The sequence below is a fragment of the Lactuca serriola genome, chromosome 4, assembly GCF_051521515.1.
Source record: "Lactuca serriola cultivar US96UC23 chromosome 4, Lser_US96UC23_V15, whole genome shotgun sequence".
NCBI classification, from domain to species: Eukaryota; Viridiplantae; Streptophyta; class Magnoliopsida; order Asterales; family Asteraceae; genus Lactuca; species Lactuca serriola.
The window spans coordinates 219,951,714-219,970,876 of record NC_136411.1 but is presented as its reverse complement, the minus strand read 5'-3'; the positions used below and the strand labels follow the sequence as shown (position 1 = coordinate 219,970,876).

Sequence of the window (19,163 nt, the reverse complement as noted above, 5' to 3'; positions counted from 1 at the left end):
CATAGTGTTACCGATTTATAGACTGATCATTAAGTCAAGTTGCACAATGGATCAAGAAAAAGTCTTACATCCTCCTTAGAATTATCTTAAGTTTTAACAAAGATTAATTAATTGTAACAACATACTTTTAATTTTGAAAAAAAATTGTAATTGTAATATTGAATCATAAAGCCTTATTTTTTATTTTATGATGACCAAAACAAAATTAAAAAAATAATAATAAAACTTAATGGAAACCGCCTCAAAAAATTGGATAAAGCATTAATTTTTTTATTTTTAATGATTACAAACAAAATTTAAAAATAAAAAATTTAAAAAAATTTAGAAAAAAAAAAAAAAACTAAATAGAAACCGCCTCATAAAATATTTGCAAACCATCTCAAAAAATTTGGATAAACCGCCTCAAAATATTTATTGAACCGCCTCAAGCAATGAAACCGCATCAAAAGATAGAAAACTGCCTCATAAAATACGTCTTTAATTTCCCAACAATTCGCCCCAGAAAAATACCAAAACCGTTCGGCTTCCCTCTTTCTGATTTTCGTTTTAATCATTTGTCGACCTTACAAACTGCCTCAAAAAATATGAACAACTCGCCTTAAAAGATTTATTGAACCGCCTCAAACAATGAAAACGCATCAAAAGATAGAAAACCGCCGCATAAAATACGTCTTCAATCCGCCAACAATTCGCCCTAGAAAAATACCTAAACCGCTCGGTTTTCTCTTTTTCTGATTTTCGACATTTAGTTTTCTAATGTTTTCATTTGCGCGCCAGCTAACTCTCGTCTCGAAACCTCCATAGCGTTCGTAAACCCTTCTGTAATACCTTCACTGCCGACACCGACAAAAATTCCCGTTTTAGTGGTCCCGGACGGCTAAATCGATGCTAAACTCACACTTTTCGGACAACATTCACTAACTCCGTCGTCCACGAAATTCGCTCCACAGGTTTTCGCATCACATTGTCAGTTTTAAGTTTCTTTGTTGTATAAGGTATATGTATATTGATTTGTTGTTGTCTCAACTAAGGTGTATATATATTGATTTGTTTTGAAAAAGTTTTATTGTTAAAAGGTGTTTCGAATCTTTTAGAATTGAACATGACTGTCTCATGTCCTATAATTTTAGAATCTTTACAGTATTGATTTATTGTTGTGAAAAAGTGTTGTTACTTCACATTATTGTTTAGAATCTTTAGAATATATAAACGTGATTGTCTCCTGTTTAATAAATGTAATATTTGGCCCCACATATATGGGGTCTACCAATTTATTTGATCGATCTTTTTCATTGCATTATGTTGGATTCTTGTTTTGTATTCATGGAATATACAATTGTATTGGATTATGGTTTTTATCCTTATTTCATGTTTGTCTTCTGTTATCCATAGATAAAATTATTTTTAATTTGTTCAATGTTGTTAGGCTTATAAAAATGGAAAATGTACGAACAAGAAAAAGAGGAGAACGCAGTATTGCTGCATTTATGTCAAAGATTTCTCCATAAAAGTATCAAGTGAAGTTTGATAAAAAATAATATCCAAAACGGTGGCATGCCAACAAAGTTTAATTCTTGGTATAGCACGATGGTTCAACACAGGTTTCCTATAGATATAGAGATGCGTAAACTTGAAGAAATATATTTTAAAGATTTATGGTTGGACACCAAGGTATTTATATTTTAATTAATTAAAAATAGAAATAAATTGTTAATTAATTATTATGTTTACCCTCTTTTGTTTTGAAATTGTAGAAACAATGGAACATTGAGTCTGATGATCAGAAAAATTATATGAAGAAGAAAGCTGTGAAGCATGCATCAAATTTTAAATTATTCCTAGTTTCAAATTTTGTGAACCACGGATTGAATGCTTGTCTTAAATATGATTTTATAAAACCTAATGTATGGGAAAGATTCGTTACACAAACTACCCCCGAGTTTTTGGTATGTTTTATTATTATTATTATTATTATTATTATTATTAGTAGTAGTAGTAGTAGTAGTATTTTTATAAATAATTAGTAACATTTTGTTGATATGTGTGAAGGCAAAAAGTGCAAAAGCTAAAGAAAGCAACGCCAAAAGGTTATCCATTATGCGTTTAGGACGAAGTGCATGGCATGGTCTTGGAAAAAAAAGACATAATATATGGGCTCAACTTGTATCCAAATACGAGTTTTTGGATTGTATACAAAATGAAGGGTCTATGTTGTATTTAATGGCTTTCGCAATGATAAGCAAAGAAACCAATACGTACGATCTTCCCAAAGGGACAATTCAAGATTTTCATTTTTTGGTAAACAATTATTTTTTTCTCTTGATGAAGATTTTGATTTTTAGTAAATATATCTTACTAAGTATTTTTTTTCATAGGAACAAAAAGAGAAAAGAATGATAGTCGTAAGGAAGACCCATTAGTTAGACTTTTGGGACGCGAGCACGGGCGGCGATCACGGACAATGTCCAATATAATTGGCCCTACTCAGGTTTATAGTGGATTGTTTAAGAATGCGGAAAATAGTTGAAGCACGAGACTACAGGTTGACATGATCCCAACATTTCAGGAATCTAGTGATGCGTCTGGTAGACAGTTCCTGTTGAGGTAATATATTTATAGTTTCTACATAAAAAGTTATATATGTATATTATAAGTTATGTTTTTATATTATATTTACAAATGTTGTATTATTCGTAGGTTAGGACAGAATGTGATTTTCTAGTGAATGTGGCTGATACCCAATTAAAAATAGCTAATGGTATTGCATGGCCAACATCTAAAACAGTCATACATTCACAACCAATAAGTAAAGGTTGTGTGAAAGTACAAGTTAATGAAATCGTCGAAATATATGAGAACTTGCATGTGCATGCCGTCACATGAACGGAAGAAGTTGAATATGTTAAACATCTTTTGCATACCCTCCTTTAGTGGCCGAAATATGCAATAAAGGCATATTTATATTTAAATATAACTATATATTTTAGTATATATTTATTTAAATATTATAAAATATTGTAACTTGTGAACAAGACACCTAGCAAATCAAATAGTGGCACGAGAATGGGATCGAATACCCGCTCACCACAGATACATACTATTGATGACATCACGACGACTTCAGTTTATCGTCCACAAGTAGTCTACCGGTTCACTCTTATTTTTTGTTAATTTAATTTATTTTTGTTAATATTATAACAATTTGTTTGTTACTTTAGTTTGAGGAAAACAACATTCTTATCAACATGAAATTAATGAACATTTTCAAGGTGATTTAGTTGATATGGTTAGTCTTAAAAACTTGTTTTATGCTTGGTTTTAGATTTATTATGTTTTTATATCATCATATCTAAGTACTAATGTTTTGTGTTTGTCTTTAGATATTATCTACGAATCCACCACAAGTTGATTAAAATGCACACGGAATCGAAGTCGGACCCGAACCCGAACTCGAACCCGAATTTGAATCCGATTTCGAATCTAATCCAAATCTGAAACCGAACCCGAACCTGAATTCTATACACATGAAGAACCTGATTTGTGTATATCCTTGAGCAAATTAGAACAACAAATACCTAAAATGCTATCTATTGCTTTTCAAGTAGCAGAGTTTTTTAGGAATGCAAATGTCATTAATCTTTTTTTCACCCAAAGAGATGTATCGCCGCAAGGTTCAAGTTAGCATCTTATATGTCGAGGTGTTACAACTATTTTTAAGAGATTGGCTTGATTATAATCTTCTTCATTGGTTTGCGATGTAAGTTACTATTATTTTTTTTAATATGGTATAATAACATTTTAGATTTAATTAATTTTTTTTACTAACATTGTGTAATATATATATATATATATATATATATATATATATATATATATATATATATAGCCTTCTTTTTAGGTCGCCCGATTCCGAATGTGCTTTTTTTGATCCACTTTGCATAGCAAGCTTAGATACTAGAAAAGATCTGTCGTCCGTCACTAAACATATCAAAGAAGTATTTTCGTATCATAAAGGCAAACAATATTTTCTTGCTCCATATTTACAGAGATAATTTTTTTTTCTTTCCATAATACGTTCACATATATACACACTACACTTATATAAACACACACTACACATATATGCTTACTTGTTAAATAATTCTTATTTTTGCAGTTGGCATTCGGTGCTTTTTATTCTATGTTCAGAAAGCAAATGCGGTTATATTCTTAATTCTTTAATTTATGAAAAGAACCAAGAAAAGAATAAAGATGATTACCTATTTGCTTCTTTAATTGATAATGTTTTCCCCGGACGAGTTAATAAGTGGGAAATGGTAAACGTATGTTTTCTATTAGTTTTTATCAATATATTTCAAGTAATTTGAAATAGTTATTGTGAACTAGTGCTACAAACAAAAATGTGGATGAGAATGTGGATTTATAGTATTAAAACATATGAAGGAGTTTGTTTAGACCATTCATCATGATTTTGAAAATAAAGTAAGTATTTTGTATAGATTTAAAATATCAATATTGTGTGTGTGTGTGTCTATATATATATATATATATATATATATATATATATATATATATATATATATATATATATATATATATATATATATATATATATAAGGTTATTTGAAAAACAAAAAAAACCCTAAAAATCACAAAAATGCATAAAAAAATACCAAGATATCACAAAACTTTTTTTCGAATTTTTTTTATCAAAAAATCGCAGAATTTTTTACAATTTCGCTTATCTCGTTAAATTTGAAAATATGGTCTCAGAAATAGTACCTCGTTTAATTTACGTGGTGAACGATAGTTGGAAAAGAACTTTGTAAAAATTATAATTTTGTGTTTTATTATAACTAAAATGTCAATTAGAAATTGTTGGTTTTTTGTATAATTAAGTTTTGTTTAATAGTATGTTTTTGTTTATTGATGAAATTTGTTTAAATGATATGTTATTCTTTATAATGTGGTTTTGTTTTGGTGTTGTATTTTATTAGGATGGTTTTATATTTTTTTGCCCTATTATTTAATAGGACGGTTTTATATTTTTTGGTGCTATTATTTAATATGGCGGTTTCATGTTTGTTGGTGCTATTATTTAATACGGTGGTTTCATGTCTATTGGTGATATTATTTAAAAGTGCGGTTTTGTATTTTTTGGTGCTATTATTTAATAGCGCGATTCCTGATTTTTTGATGCGATTTGTGATTTTAATGTTTATATTTTATAAGGCAGTTTTCAGCTTTTTCTAATGCAGTTTACAAACCGCATCAACAAATATTGTTATTTTTTGATGCGGTTAGAAAATCACATCAACAAATTATAATAACCGCATTATCAAATCTCTTCTGTACTAATGGCACATTTTAAAGTACATTAAAGGAGCAGGGGATTATAGTAAAGTTTCTGTTAAAGTGTATACCATTGGAAAGAAAGAAAGGTTGAGTAAATCAATGGGAAAAGTCAAGTTTGAAGAGATGAAGATGACACTAGGGGTGAAGATGATGCAAGTTCCTGGATTAAGGGGGGAAACGTTGGGATAATCTAGAAAAACTGGGACTGCTTTAGCACAAGGGCATTTTAGAAAAGTTTTCTTTTTATGCAGTTTTTGAGTTAGTTTAGGATTCAAAATTTTCTAGTATAAATAGGATCCCATGTATGGTATTTTTATTCATTTCAGAACCACGTTCCCAGTTAGGCTGCAAGTAAATTTAGTAATTCTCTCTTTTCACAGTTTTGTTCTTATCTCCTGTTCGTTTTAAAACTAGAAGCAGATCCTTTTTCATCCCTCTCTTGTTTGAATTTTCTTGTGCACAAAGGAACAAAGTTCAATCTACAAGTTTACATTCATGACAATATGCTTATGAATTATGATGCATGTTTGCTGATAGTAAATGGGACCGGTATATAGTATCCTCATTTGCATGATTATTTTTTACAACTATTGTGAATAATAGGATATACGAGAGAAAGAGACTCGTCAGAAATTATTCACCAAGCGTTGGACAATGATGTAGCAACTACTTTGGTCCCTTTCCGACCTTAACCCAAGGTTAATTAATATCCATACAGGTCGATGTTGTATGAATTTAATTAGGCATGGTGATTGCGTTTAATGTTATTTAATGGATTATCATCCGCAAACTGTCCTTGATGGTGCTGGAAAAAAGATCATAGAACAGATTAACAACCTACAGTGCCTCCGAAGGTAAACTTTCATCTATCTACACAAATGCATGCACACAAAGCAACCTTTTACGTCAATAATAACTCTTACAAACACTTACATTGCGAACCCAATCATGTTTTGTCTATTCAGAAAAACCCAACAAACTTAATATTTGTTTAAAAAAGCTCAACTATGTTACATTTTTATTCAATTCTATGGAAATCACTGTATTGGGAAAATGTCTTCTAAGACCGACGAAGTTTTAAAACCGTTTAAAAAATCTCAATCATGTTTTGTCTGTTCAAAAAAACTCAATGAATTTAACATTTCGAACAGACAAAAAATGATTGAGATTTTTTGAACGGTTTAGAAACTTCGTTGGGTTTTTCTAGACAAAGGTGAACTTCGTTGGATTTTCTTGAACAGACAAAACATGATTGAGGTTTTTTGATCAGTTTGAAAACTTAATTGGGCTTGTAAGCCATTTTCCCTTCATACTATCTGAAACCATGTCTATTTATTTACGTAGAGGTGACCAGTGTGTGTGAGAGGGTGCATGATATTAAATGTCTAGCATTTGTAATAGGTGGTCCATTAATTCTCTCATTTTGCCCAACCAACTGTATCCATCCATTTAGTCTCTTACTTTCTTACCACACCTCATCCTCTATCTTTGTGAGAGAGAGAGAGAGAGAGAGAGAGAGAGAGAGAGAGAGAGAGAGAGAGAGAGAGAGAGAGAGAGAGAGAGAGAGAGAGAGAGAGAGAGAGAGAGAGAGAGAGAGAGAGAGAGAGAGAGAGAGAGAGAGAGAGAGAGAGAGAGAGAGAGAATAAAACATATAATTCCATCAAAAACACACATACAGAGACGTGTTCATTTTTCCATAGAGAGAGGGCATGCAGTCTGTACATACCATTACTGGATCCAAATCAAGGAGTCCATAACATATAGCATACCAGCTTTCTTTCAACAGAATAAATTGCCTTCATTAACCATGTCTAATATGGAGAAGGTTCCACTATCTACTCAAAGTTAACACGGTTTTCTATCTGCTTCATATTGTTTTAATTCAGTTATTGTCGGTTACTAGCATACTTGATGTCGTTCGTGACGATCAATATTGTTCTCAATTATTGGCCTAGTAAATGGTGTGAGAACATCTATTAAATTAAGAACAGGAAGTTTACCATTTTTTTTTTGTATTTGTGTTTGCAGAAAACAGTGTTGTCAGTGGATCTACGTTGTTTAAAGTGCAGGAAGAAGGTCATGATGTCGATTTCATCTATAGAAGGAATAAACTCAATAGCTCTTGACCCTTCAAAAAACACATCAACGATAATTGGCGAGGCTGATCCTATATCCATCATCAGAAAGGTGCGAAAGTTTAAAAGATTAGCACACCTAATAAGCGTGGGACCTGCAAAGGAAGAAAAGAAGGAGGAGAAAAAAGATGAGAAGAAAGACGAGAAGAAGGATGGAAAGAAAGACCAGAAGAAAGATGTTTCAGCGCATGCTGATGTGCTTCCTTTAACCCCAAGAACATGCCACAGATGCGATGTCTGGTACGTGGTTAATCAAGATTACGTTCGTCCTTGTGAAATATTGTAACCACTACTCCAGTATCTTCAGTAAAACAGTTCGCCTGTTGATGCTCGTAACGTAATAACAATATATCATTTGTGGATATGTTTGAGAATGGGATTGGCAGCTCTTGATCTTTTTGGGCCTTTTCTTTGCCCATGACTGTAGCACACGATTGCCAAATCAGATAATCGTGTCATGTTTTCAACGCGGCATGACACAACAACTTTTTATATAACATGAACACGACACCATACACCACACTATTTATTCTAATTTATGTTATGCGGTCAAATAGAAAAAAGTGATTTTGTTGCTATCCAAAAATGAAGAAACAGGGGAGTGGTGGAGCTACTTGTTCTTAATATTTAAGAGACAAAATACAAAGGTAAATAAAGGTGCAGGAAACCATATGTTTCTATTGTGTTACAACTTCAATTTGATATGAATCAACCGTGACGCAAGAAGAAATCTCCAAGGGGTGTATAGTAATTTTCGTATTACTTATAGTAGTTATCTTATGCTTTTATGATTTTGGAGTGGTGAATAGATGTTTCCTAGTTTAGGTTTAGAGTTGAATAAATAGGGGAGGGTAGCTGGTCCTAGGGTAGGCAGATTTTGTGTTCCGTTGTTATCAAGATTGCCTTGAGTCTCGAAGTTAAGTTCCCCATATCGTTTATTTGCAAGCACTAAGGTAAGAGTATTTGATTTCCAGTTTGTTTCTATCAGATTGGTATTAGAGCCGGCGTTCCTAGCCATGGCACTCAAGGTTGATTCAAGCAACATAAACAAGATGACGGAGGCATAACTAGAACAACTAGAAACACTCGACGAATCGTTTTGAAAGGATGAAACAAGAATTGGCCATTGTGTGATTAGAGACGTCATAGTCGAACAGAGGCATGCATAATTAATGGTGCTTATGTCGAAGGCGTCACAACCACCACCACCACGACCTACGCAACCCATTACTCAAGTTGTTGCTCTCGTTAACACCACCTTTAAGCCAGCTTCGGTAACCACAGTGATGTCATATACTATCAAGGGAGGTAGTTGGTCCCAACAACCAATTATGAATGTTCAACCACCATACATCACCACCACCACCACCTACGACCAAGACTTTTTGTTGCCCTCACCTACATTTACTCGATGTCGGGTTCAGCAATGGTAAGTACAAGCCACACACAAGCGATGTTTGGTTTTACGAAGACCATCTTATCCCAAGGAGTAACAGCATGGGACTGATCATGGGTAACAACAGACCGCCTCCAATAACTACTTACACACATGGGGTGGGTGGGTCCACAACATGGACAATTTCCTATTTAAACTAAAAATGTGTTTATTTGAAGGAGACGGTGCATACGACTAGTGTACAAGGCGTTCTTTGACATGCATGGTCTTGCCACATTAAGAGAGCAACTACTAACAATGTTGTTATGTTTGGTAGGTCTTGTACTAGCCTTCTACCGTTTGAACAAATATCAGGTACCATTCCATGGCTAGGAAGAGCTTAAACTCTGGTTATTAAGACAATTTCTAACCACCCAAGAAGGTAACTTGTATGAATAGTTCTTAGCAATTAAACATGAGTGATCAACCCGAGAATGTGTAGGGTTGTTCGAGCAATTAGGCACTTGTTAGGAAGTAAAGTGGATAAAACACGAAACTACGAGCTCACAAGACATGATATTTATGTGGTTCGGTCAAGGTGACCTATGTCTACAGGCAGGAGGGCAGTATTCTTTATTTATAAGTTCTCAAACAGAGGTTACAAGTACAAGTCAATAAAGATGCGCCTACTCACTATAACTCAGGAAACAAACAAATCACTAGAATGCATCCTTATTTATAGACTAGGGATTATACCTAGAACCCTAATGGGCCAAGCCCATTAGTCCATAGCCCCATGAAAGGTGTTAGCCATTCATAATCTGCCATGCAGCTGCTTCTGAACCTTCATCCTGGAGAGACATTGCATGGGCACTAACAATGCATCACTGGCACATCAAGTGCCATTAAGTGGCACCCATTGTCTCTTGTGACACCTCCTATTACTTGGTGGCATCTCTAATGCATGGCACTTGGTCGAGGTGCAATGACGGTACATCAGGTGCCATTGAGTGGCACCTCATATGCATGGTTCTTCTTCAAGGTTCCATGACGGTGTATTAGGTGTCATTGAGTAATACCATGTCACTTGGTGGCACCTCCTCTTCATAGTACTTCTTCGAGGTGCCATGACGGCACATCAAGTGCCATTGAGTGGCACCTTGTCACTTGGTGGCACCTCATATGCATGGAACTACTTCTAATGCTCCTTCCTAAAGATTGCCATCATATTCGAGGAGTTTCATTATAACCAAGAGTGTCATTATATCCATGAGTGTCATCGTATCTAAGATTATCATTGATAGATTCCATTTTATGAATCATTTATGGTAGTTTTTATTAGCATTAAGCATCATATTTTATATTATTTTATGTTCATTAGCTTAAATAATGTTCACCTCATTTCTTTCATCAAAATTCTAGTTGTGCTAGAGTTTTTATGTCATTTTCAGATAATTCGAGTGGAGCAGTACTTTGGGAGTAGCTTTGGATCGTAGTTCTGTTTCAGAAAGTCTCAAAAATCAAAAAAAAAATGTGAAATTCGATCAATGACTTAAAATTTTGATCGTAGTTCTGAAACATTCGATCGAGTTTTTCTTTTTCTTACTCCGGAAACTACAATCTTGCATATAAATTCGACCTCCCTGATCAGTTTGAAGCCTAGACACTCAGAGCCAATTCATGAAGCTCTAAATGACGAAAAAAGATGTTTTTTTAGGCGATTTCTCTCCAATTTCAGTGATTTCAGAAGATCTGAAGACTCTGGATCGTGTCTCTTAGTATATTAGTAATATTTAGTAGTTTAATGTTTCATTTTACTAGTTTTTATCTGATTTTAGCCATGTCTGGCTTAACCATAGTTTTCAGTTCTACACAAATTATTACTTTTCATGTAATCAATCATTAGACATGGTTTTTGATTTGTGATTTTCTCTATATTTTTTAGTTTTGCACTTAATGAATGTTTTATTTTGATTATTTTTAGCTTGATTGCCTAATTAAGGTTTAATCATTCTAGTTAATCAGTTAACAGAATTTGTAATTGTTCTAATCAACAGGTAATAAGTAACAAGTATCAGATTGGTTCCGAGTTGGGACTTAACTCGGATATAAACTGTAAAAATCATATCTTTATGATGGGTTTTCTAGGTTATAAAATTTTACATGTGGCGGAAAAACACTTAAACCCTTAAGTTCACATGCAACCTAGAAAGAATCTATGGTTTCTCTATTGATAGAAACTAACTATGAATATCAAGAAACCCTAGGAGAGAGGCTATGAAATCGAAATTCACATCAAATTAGGGTTTCATACCTTTTGATTATTATTTCAATAATCAAAGTAGTATTCTTCTTTAAAATCTTGGAAAGCTAGCACCAAAAGACTGGATGTCTCTAATGACTTGTACCCAAAACCCTAGTAGCAAGAAGACTTGAGGAGAGAGGAGGCTTGAGAAAAGTTTCGGGTCTATCAAGGCAAGAATGAGTAGACAAAAATACTAAGAGCCAAGGAGGGGTTTATATAGTGGGAGGAAACTTGAGGTCAAAGCTAGGGTTTCTGGGATAAGGTTAAGATTAATTAATATAATAATCAAGGTATCTTATCTCCTTATCCTAAGCCTCATGAACGAAAATTCTAGGTTATTCCTAGCCAAATTTTGTTCGCCCCCATCCCGTGGGGCTCTAGAGTTTTCCTGCTTCAACTTTCAATAAATAATCAAACAGTCTCTGCACTTTTAATCAATTCAATTAAAACCAAAATTAATTCCAATTAATTTTTGATTAACTACAAATTAATTATTATTATTTCTTATTAATATATTAAACTGTGACATCCCCAAATCACGGCCAGAAAAGACCGGTTTAATTTATGCTTTTAAAATGATTTCAAAGTAATTCTTTGATTTAAAGAATTGCGGAATTCGTTCCCAAAACAAAATATGATAAAATAAGATTTACCAAAGCATTCCTTAAAGAAATGTATTTTTCATTATATTACAATACTCGGGATGTCATGTTCCGATAAACAGACCAAAAGCATAAACATTTCAATATAGACCTTACAGCAGTTATTTACAACAACAGGTCTATAATCCAAAAATAACTTGACAAATCATCCAACTTATGCTATGGCGCCACTACCTGCAATACAAAGAAACTGAGTGGGTCAGGCTTGGGAGCCTAGTGAGCATATAGGGTTTTTCAACCCACAATAAATAATTATATTTAATTCCACCAACCAACAATAACCCAATTACCCTTTCCCGTTATTCTCACTTTACGTCCCTAAGACAACTAACATAAGGGACCTATTCTAAGAATATTTATTCGGGACGACAACACATGCTTCGGGGGTTCCTCAGCAATATAAGTCAAATAAGGCAACCATGAGGGGGATGGAGTACAGCGAATGAACACCCAAGTTCATTAACACCTACAGGTGGCGAGCCTGCTAGCGTTCCATAGGACTGTCTAGAAAACTTTGTGGTCGTCATCTAAACTCTGCTAGATGACTAAATCCAAAACATCGAGGCCTCTCATTTTTTTATCACAAGACAACTATCTACCCATGTTCTACCCAAAATATTAGTAGATAAAATATACATTTTTATACATAGTTTAAAACCTGTATAGTATGTTCATTCAAAACACATTCCAGATAAAAGATAAGACACATACACATAACACGTATTTCATAGAGAATAAATCATATCCATGAGATAGCAGAAAGTGAACATACATTGAAACATATAACAACAAAATATACACATAACACGTATTTCGTATAAAATACTTCCTATCCATGAGATAGCAGAAAGTGAACATACATTGAAACATATAACAACAAAATATACACATAACACGTATGTGTTAGAAGAAAGTAACTACACACTCAGTTGATCAGAAGATGATCAGACAGCACTACGGCTTGTAGAAGTAGTATTCTTCGGTAGATCTAGAAGATCTACACAAAAACCGAACTCCACGCGGGCAGAGCTTCGGCTCGGAAACTCTTTTCTTCTCGGGATCTTTGGGCTTCGGGACTAGCTTCGGGTCTTGGGATGATACCGGGGCTTTGGGATATTTCTTGCACGTAAATCGAGGTAAAACGGGAGCGAGATGAGAGAAAATAGCAACCCTAAACGGTTGGCCCTTCAAATCTATTTATAGGGCAAAATCTGCCCTTGCCACGTCGTGGCACCTTTTTCCACGTCGTGGGCTTGATCGCCACTGCATACGTCGTCACAAGTTGCGTCTTGGGGACTCCCGGAGGTGTCAGAAGACCTGCCACGTCGTGGTCTCTGACACGGCTTTGGGGTTCGCGCCCCGAACTTCACAAATTCATAACTTTCGCATACGAACTCCGTCTTCGATGTTCTTTATATCCACGCGAAGGTGAGATTATTCTCTACAACTCTCGTTTAGACTCCGTTGGCTAATTTTGAATTTATTTTTAATATATTATAAATATATTACTTATATATTATTTTTAGTAGGCCGGGACAGGAAAACTCCATTCGAAATTCATAACTCCTTCATCTGAACTTCGTTTTCATCTGTCTTTTTATCGTTGGACTACTATTGACGAGATCTTCGACTCTCATTTAGATTATTTCGGTTAAGAATCACTCGATCTCATATTTGAGTATTAGGGCTGCATACCGCTAAGTCGAAACTTTGGAAAATCATAACTTCCTCATACGAAGTCAGATTTGGGCGTTCTTTTTATGCACGCTCTCGGTTTAACGAAACCTACAACTTTCGTTTAGATCACTAAGGCTAGATATCGCTCTATCTTAAATTCATATTTTACGTCATTCGGCGTCATGCTGGTTCTGTCGCGAAACTTTCACAGGTCATAACTTCTTTGTTATAACTCGGATTTCGGCATTCCTTATATCTCCAAAATCCTTGTTTCGACCACTACAACTTTATGTAAAGATATCGGGCTTATCTCACACTTTAATTTTGATGCTTATTTTTATCCTTTATTAATTATATCTTTATAATTAAGTAATAAGCATACAAATACACATAATTCACATAATACTCAAATATTTCATCATTAATACTTCAAAAAGAGTTACAAGGGTTAACCTAGACTATTACATCAATGAAAATGCCTAGCCTGGAAACGCAGGCTTTACAATTCTCTCCCCCTTAGGATGATTCCGTCCCCGGAATCACACATCAACAAACAAATGCGAATAGCGACTCAACATGTCACTCTCCGTTTCCCAGGTGAGATTTGGCCCATTCGAATGTTTCCAACGGACAAGCACTAATTCGACCATCTTACGTCGAAGCTTCTTAGTCTTTCGGTCAACAACTGCCTCAGGTTCTTCAATTAACCTTTTGTTTTCATCAATTCTCAGTTCAGAAATTGGAATTATATCAGGAACTTCTCCCGTGAACTTCCTCAAATAACACACATGGAAAGTGTTATGAATTTCATTCAGTTCTTCGGGTAATTTGAGCTTGTAAGCTTGGTTCCCAACCCTCTAAAGAACTTTAAACAGTCCAATAAACCTTGGACTTAACTTTCCCCTTTTACCAAATTTTATAAGTCCCTTCCACGGCGAGACTTTAAGCAAAACCGAATCTCCAACTTCGAAGGTCATCGGCCTTCACTTCTTGTCAGCATAGCTCTTTTGACGATCTTGAGCTGCTAACATTCTTTCCCTGATCACTTTCAACTTCTCAGCAGTCTGATGGACCATCTCGGGTCCCATAAACTGCTTTTCTCCAGCCTCAAGCCAACAAGACGGCGTACGACACTTCTGTCCGTACAAAGCTTGATAAGGTGCCATCTTTATGCTCGAATGGAAACTATTATTGTAGGAAAATTCTACCAAAGGTAAATGTTCATCCCAGTTACCTAGGAATTCTAGGGTAGATTCTCTCAACATATCTTCAAGTGATTGTATCGTTCTTTCACTCTGACCATCAGTTTGTGGTAAGCTGTACTTAAACACAACTTGGTACCCATTTCCTCTTCTAGACTTTTCCAAAACCTTGAGGTGAAACGGTTGTCACGATCTGACACAATCATTAACGGGACACCGTGAAGCCTCACAATTTCCTTCACATAAGAATTCGCAAGCTTATCCATAGACCATTTCTCCTTGGTTGCTATGAAATGCGCACTCTTAGTGAATCGATCAACGACCACCCAAATCATGTCGTGACCATTCTTTGTTCGGGGTAGTTTAGTGACAAAATCCATAGCAATGTCTTCCCATTTACCCATAGGCACAGGTAAAGGCTCTAAACTCCCATATGGTTTCTGATGTTGTGTCTTGACTCTTGCACAAGTCACACACTCGACCACATACTTTGCAACATCAAGCTTCATCGTCGGCCACCAGTAGTAGGGTTTCAAGTCCCTATACATTTTAGTGCTGCCAGGATGAATTGAGTACATGGTTTTGTGAGCTTCTTCCTTCAGAAGATCTCTTATTCCTCCTGACTTAGGTACCCAAATACGATCTTGGAATACCTTCAGTCCATGACCGTTTGTACCAAACACCAACGTTTTGCCCAAACGTTCCTCCTTCCTGTCATTCTTTTCAGAACCTTCTTCTTGAGCTTTCTTTATACTCTCCACAATTGTCGAGACACCTTCTATTCTCAACGCTCTTGGCCTTTTTCTCTCAACATTGACTTTCCGACTAAGAGCATCAGTAACAACATTAGCTTTACTGTAACGTCCCAATATTCAAAACTAAAAATTTCTTTTAAGAAAACATTACTTTAAGCAAATTCATCATTTCAAAACATAAACAGAGTATTAGTTTCCAAAATACATGTTCGTTATCAGAGTAAACATTCCCAGGCTGTCTAAACTATGGTATGTGCCATGCGATCACCCCGAGCTCTTCCCTCCGCTACCGAAAGTACTTAAAACCAAAACTGAAAACCGTAAGCACGAAGCTTAGTGAGTTCGCCACCCTACCACATACCATGCATAACCACATACTGCACATATTGGGCCACGCCCGCTATCCTGGGCCTCGCCCCCTACCTCGGGCCTCGCCCGCTACAACGGCCCCGCCGCTCCAGGCCACGCCTGGCTTCGAGCCCCGCTCAGATACAGATTTGTTTCACTTAGGCCTCGCCTGTCACAGGGCCTCGCCCACTAACATATAATAGCACATAAACATATCACATCACATCACGTCACATAAGCTCAACACATACTAACGAATCTTGTCCTAAGGCCTCGCCTATCTTTGGGCCCCGCCCTTGTCCTGCTACTGATGAGTCATGCAACCCCGTCCATACTCCTACTGATAGTGAGGTACAGGCCCAAACCACCCTCACTCCTTCCCTAACTTGGGCCTCGCCCCTGATCTGCTGCTACTGAGATGTGGAACACCATCCACACTCTGCTATTGGTGAGATACGGGACCTCGCCCACACTCACCTCCTTACCAGGAACATACAGTTATCACACAGACAACAAGTATAAACTATCACATAAACCATTCCTTGGGCACCCTCCCTCTATCATTGGACCTCGTCCCGTATATCATACTAGCATACTGTGCCTAGGGCTAATCCCCGGGTCTTCTACTCATAACTACATGGGCCGGCATTGTGGTCGTAGACCCATTCATACAAAGGGAAACTCACCTGCACTGGCTAAACTTGTTGATGATCCCACTAGCCGCTGCCCGACAACTCTCTGAACTCCGGCTCCACCCGCTCCCCGAGCTACCAATAACAATGCAACACTGACTCTAACTGACCCCCGAAAGACTACCAAGTCAACTCTGGTCAAAGTCAAAGTCCTGGTCAAAGTCAACCTTCCAGATCAACCCTACTCGCCAAGTCACCCTATTGACTCGTCGAGTTCATAAGTTCAGAGTCCTTCCACTCGCGACTCTACTCGCCGAGTCAATCCATGACTCGCCGAGTCTACAGATTTTCAAGTCCTGACCTGCCCAACTCATTGAGTCTCTAATCGACTCACTGGTTCAAGTTGGGGTTTCGCGACCTGACTCGCCGAGTCCAAGAACAGACTCGCCGAGTACAAGGCAATCTTCATCCAACTCGCCGAGTTGTTCTTCCAACTCGCCGAGTTCATGCCCAACTTCATCCGACTCGACGAGTTGTTCATCCCACTCGTTGAGTTCCTCCTCATCTTCAAGCTACTCACCAAGTCCACTCAAAGGACTCGTCGAGTCCATCCGGTCCTTCACACATGCAGAGGACATTTGAGTCATGCAGGGACTCAAATCTGTAGATCTACCCTTCCCAAGCCTATTCATCACGTAAAGTTGCAAACTTTACGTGTAGAGAAGGAGATCTAGGCAAAATACACCATAAACTAGGGTTTAAGGCAAGGAGGCTCCATAATCAACTCAAGGGCTGCTACTTTATGCTTCTCAAGACCATAATATGCTTAGATCTGAAGTAGCAACTTCAGATCTGGCTTCTAACTCAAAATAATAACATTATGGCTAAAAAGCCCCAACAACCACACATAGATCTACGTGCAAAAAGGGTCCAGGAACTAGTTTATTACCTCCAAATGCTCAGAATGAACTCACATTCCCAGATCTATAGTCCCTTCTTGCTCCTCCAAGTTCCTTCTTCCTTCTCCAAGCTTTAATGCACCTTCCAAGGCAACAAATGGCTCCAAAAAGAGGATATGGCGGCTAGGGTTTAATGTTCTGGGTGAAAGAGGCAGTAAAGGAACCCTAGGGGAGAGAATGAGGCGCTTAAATAGGCTCCAAGTCCTGAATTTAGGGTTTTCCTTGCACAGACAAGACTCGCCGAGTCCACTTGGCCGACTCGCCGAGTTGGTCACTTACACCTCAACCCGGATCCCGCTCGTACTCGCCGAGTCCCTCCTTGGACTCGCCGAGTCGACCCCTAAACTTAGGGTTTTCTTTCCTTTCTTGGCCTTCAAAACTTTGGGTGTTACAACTCTCCCCCACTTAAACTAAACTTCGTCCTCGAAGTTTGCCATGGCCCACCGCCTGCGATCTACTTCCAATACCCCACCAATTATTTCAACACCAGCTGCCTACCTTCGCTGGTCTTCCACCCAGTCATTTTGACTAGCATCACTCCTTGCGGATAATCATTTCGGGTCAAATCTGACCCTGATCATTCTGGAAACATAACTTACTCAGCCGACAACCTTCTGGTACTCTCCGAGTACTGCAACTGAACCCATAGGGATTCACCCCTTCTTTCCTCACGCGATTCCCTTGCCTTCCCAAGGCGATGCCCTAAAACAACTATCTCCCCTGCCACTGTAAAGATCCTATCTTCACCAATCCATTATACCCGCTAAATCCAGTACGGGTCATTACCGTCAGTAACCACTGATACTCCTCTCTGCCAAAACTTGGTGCCAAGCACCCCTCGATTCAACTAACTGAATTCACCATACACTACTTACCCGCAGTACTACTGACTGAAAATTCTGCTATCCCTTGTCTACCTTCCGGATGAACTGAGACCACCCTGGTCCCTACCAACCTATCAATGTCTGGATTACCGGCTCCCACCGGTAGCTAGTCCCAACACCACCACTAGTCGCTCCCAGCGACTTCCGAAGAAACTTCGACCACCTATAACTGCTCAATCTATTCTGCCACTCAGGCACTACAATCCTGGGATCCCCGATCCCCTAACTTGACACTAAGGTCCCTACCAGGTCCCACCTGCGCTGCTAAAACTCACGTGCCTCGCCCACGGGTCCCACCCGCCTCTACCCTTCTAGTCCCACTAGTCTAATCACTCTCGCTCGGGCCTCGCCCACGGGTCTCTCCCAACCATACTACTGAGCAACCCTGCTCTTAGGTCTCATCTACACTGCTAATCTCATACGGGCCTCGCCCACGGGTCTCACCCAACTATATCCTGGAGCGGCCTCTCCCAAGGTCTCACCTCTCTAGGGCTATACAGGCAGACTCCCTATCATCCCCACTCACTACCCATTCATGATCCCTATCCGGTCACTAGGAGGTAAGGGCCTCGCCCCAACTCCGCCAACGAAGCTACTATGGAATGCTACGGCTTGCCCGCAGTCTTACATCACCTTCTATCACCGTCTGCTAGTGAATGCTACGGCTGCCCTGTAGTCTTATAACACCTTCCACCACTGATTGCTAGTGAATGCTACGGCTGCCCCGTAGTCTTACAACACCTTCCACCACTGACTGCTACTACGAGGGCACCCACGTGCCATTAGCTCTCAAGATCCTCATTCCGACTCCCTCGAGTCCTACGGGCGATCCACAACCTGAATTCCCAACCACGTACTAACCATTACCATCACA

At 37.7% G+C, this 19,163-nt stretch overlaps 1 protein-coding gene across 1 annotated transcript; it reads left to right on the top strand.

Moving 5' to 3' along the window:
• Positions 1 to 6,941: 6,941 nt before the first annotated feature.
• Positions 6,942 to 8,475, top strand: LOC145103299 (heavy metal-associated isoprenylated plant protein 2-like). The gene is made up of 2 exons (XM_079040853.1): positions 6,942 to 7,180; positions 7,384 to 8,475. Exons 1-2 carry the CDS (start codon positions 7,163 to 7,165, stop codon positions 7,774 to 7,776), a joined length of 411 nt encoding a protein of 136 aa, XP_078896979.1. The 5' UTR covers positions 6,942 to 7,162; the 3' UTR covers positions 7,777 to 8,475.
• The last annotated feature ends 10,688 nt before the right edge of the window (positions 8,476 to 19,163 follow it).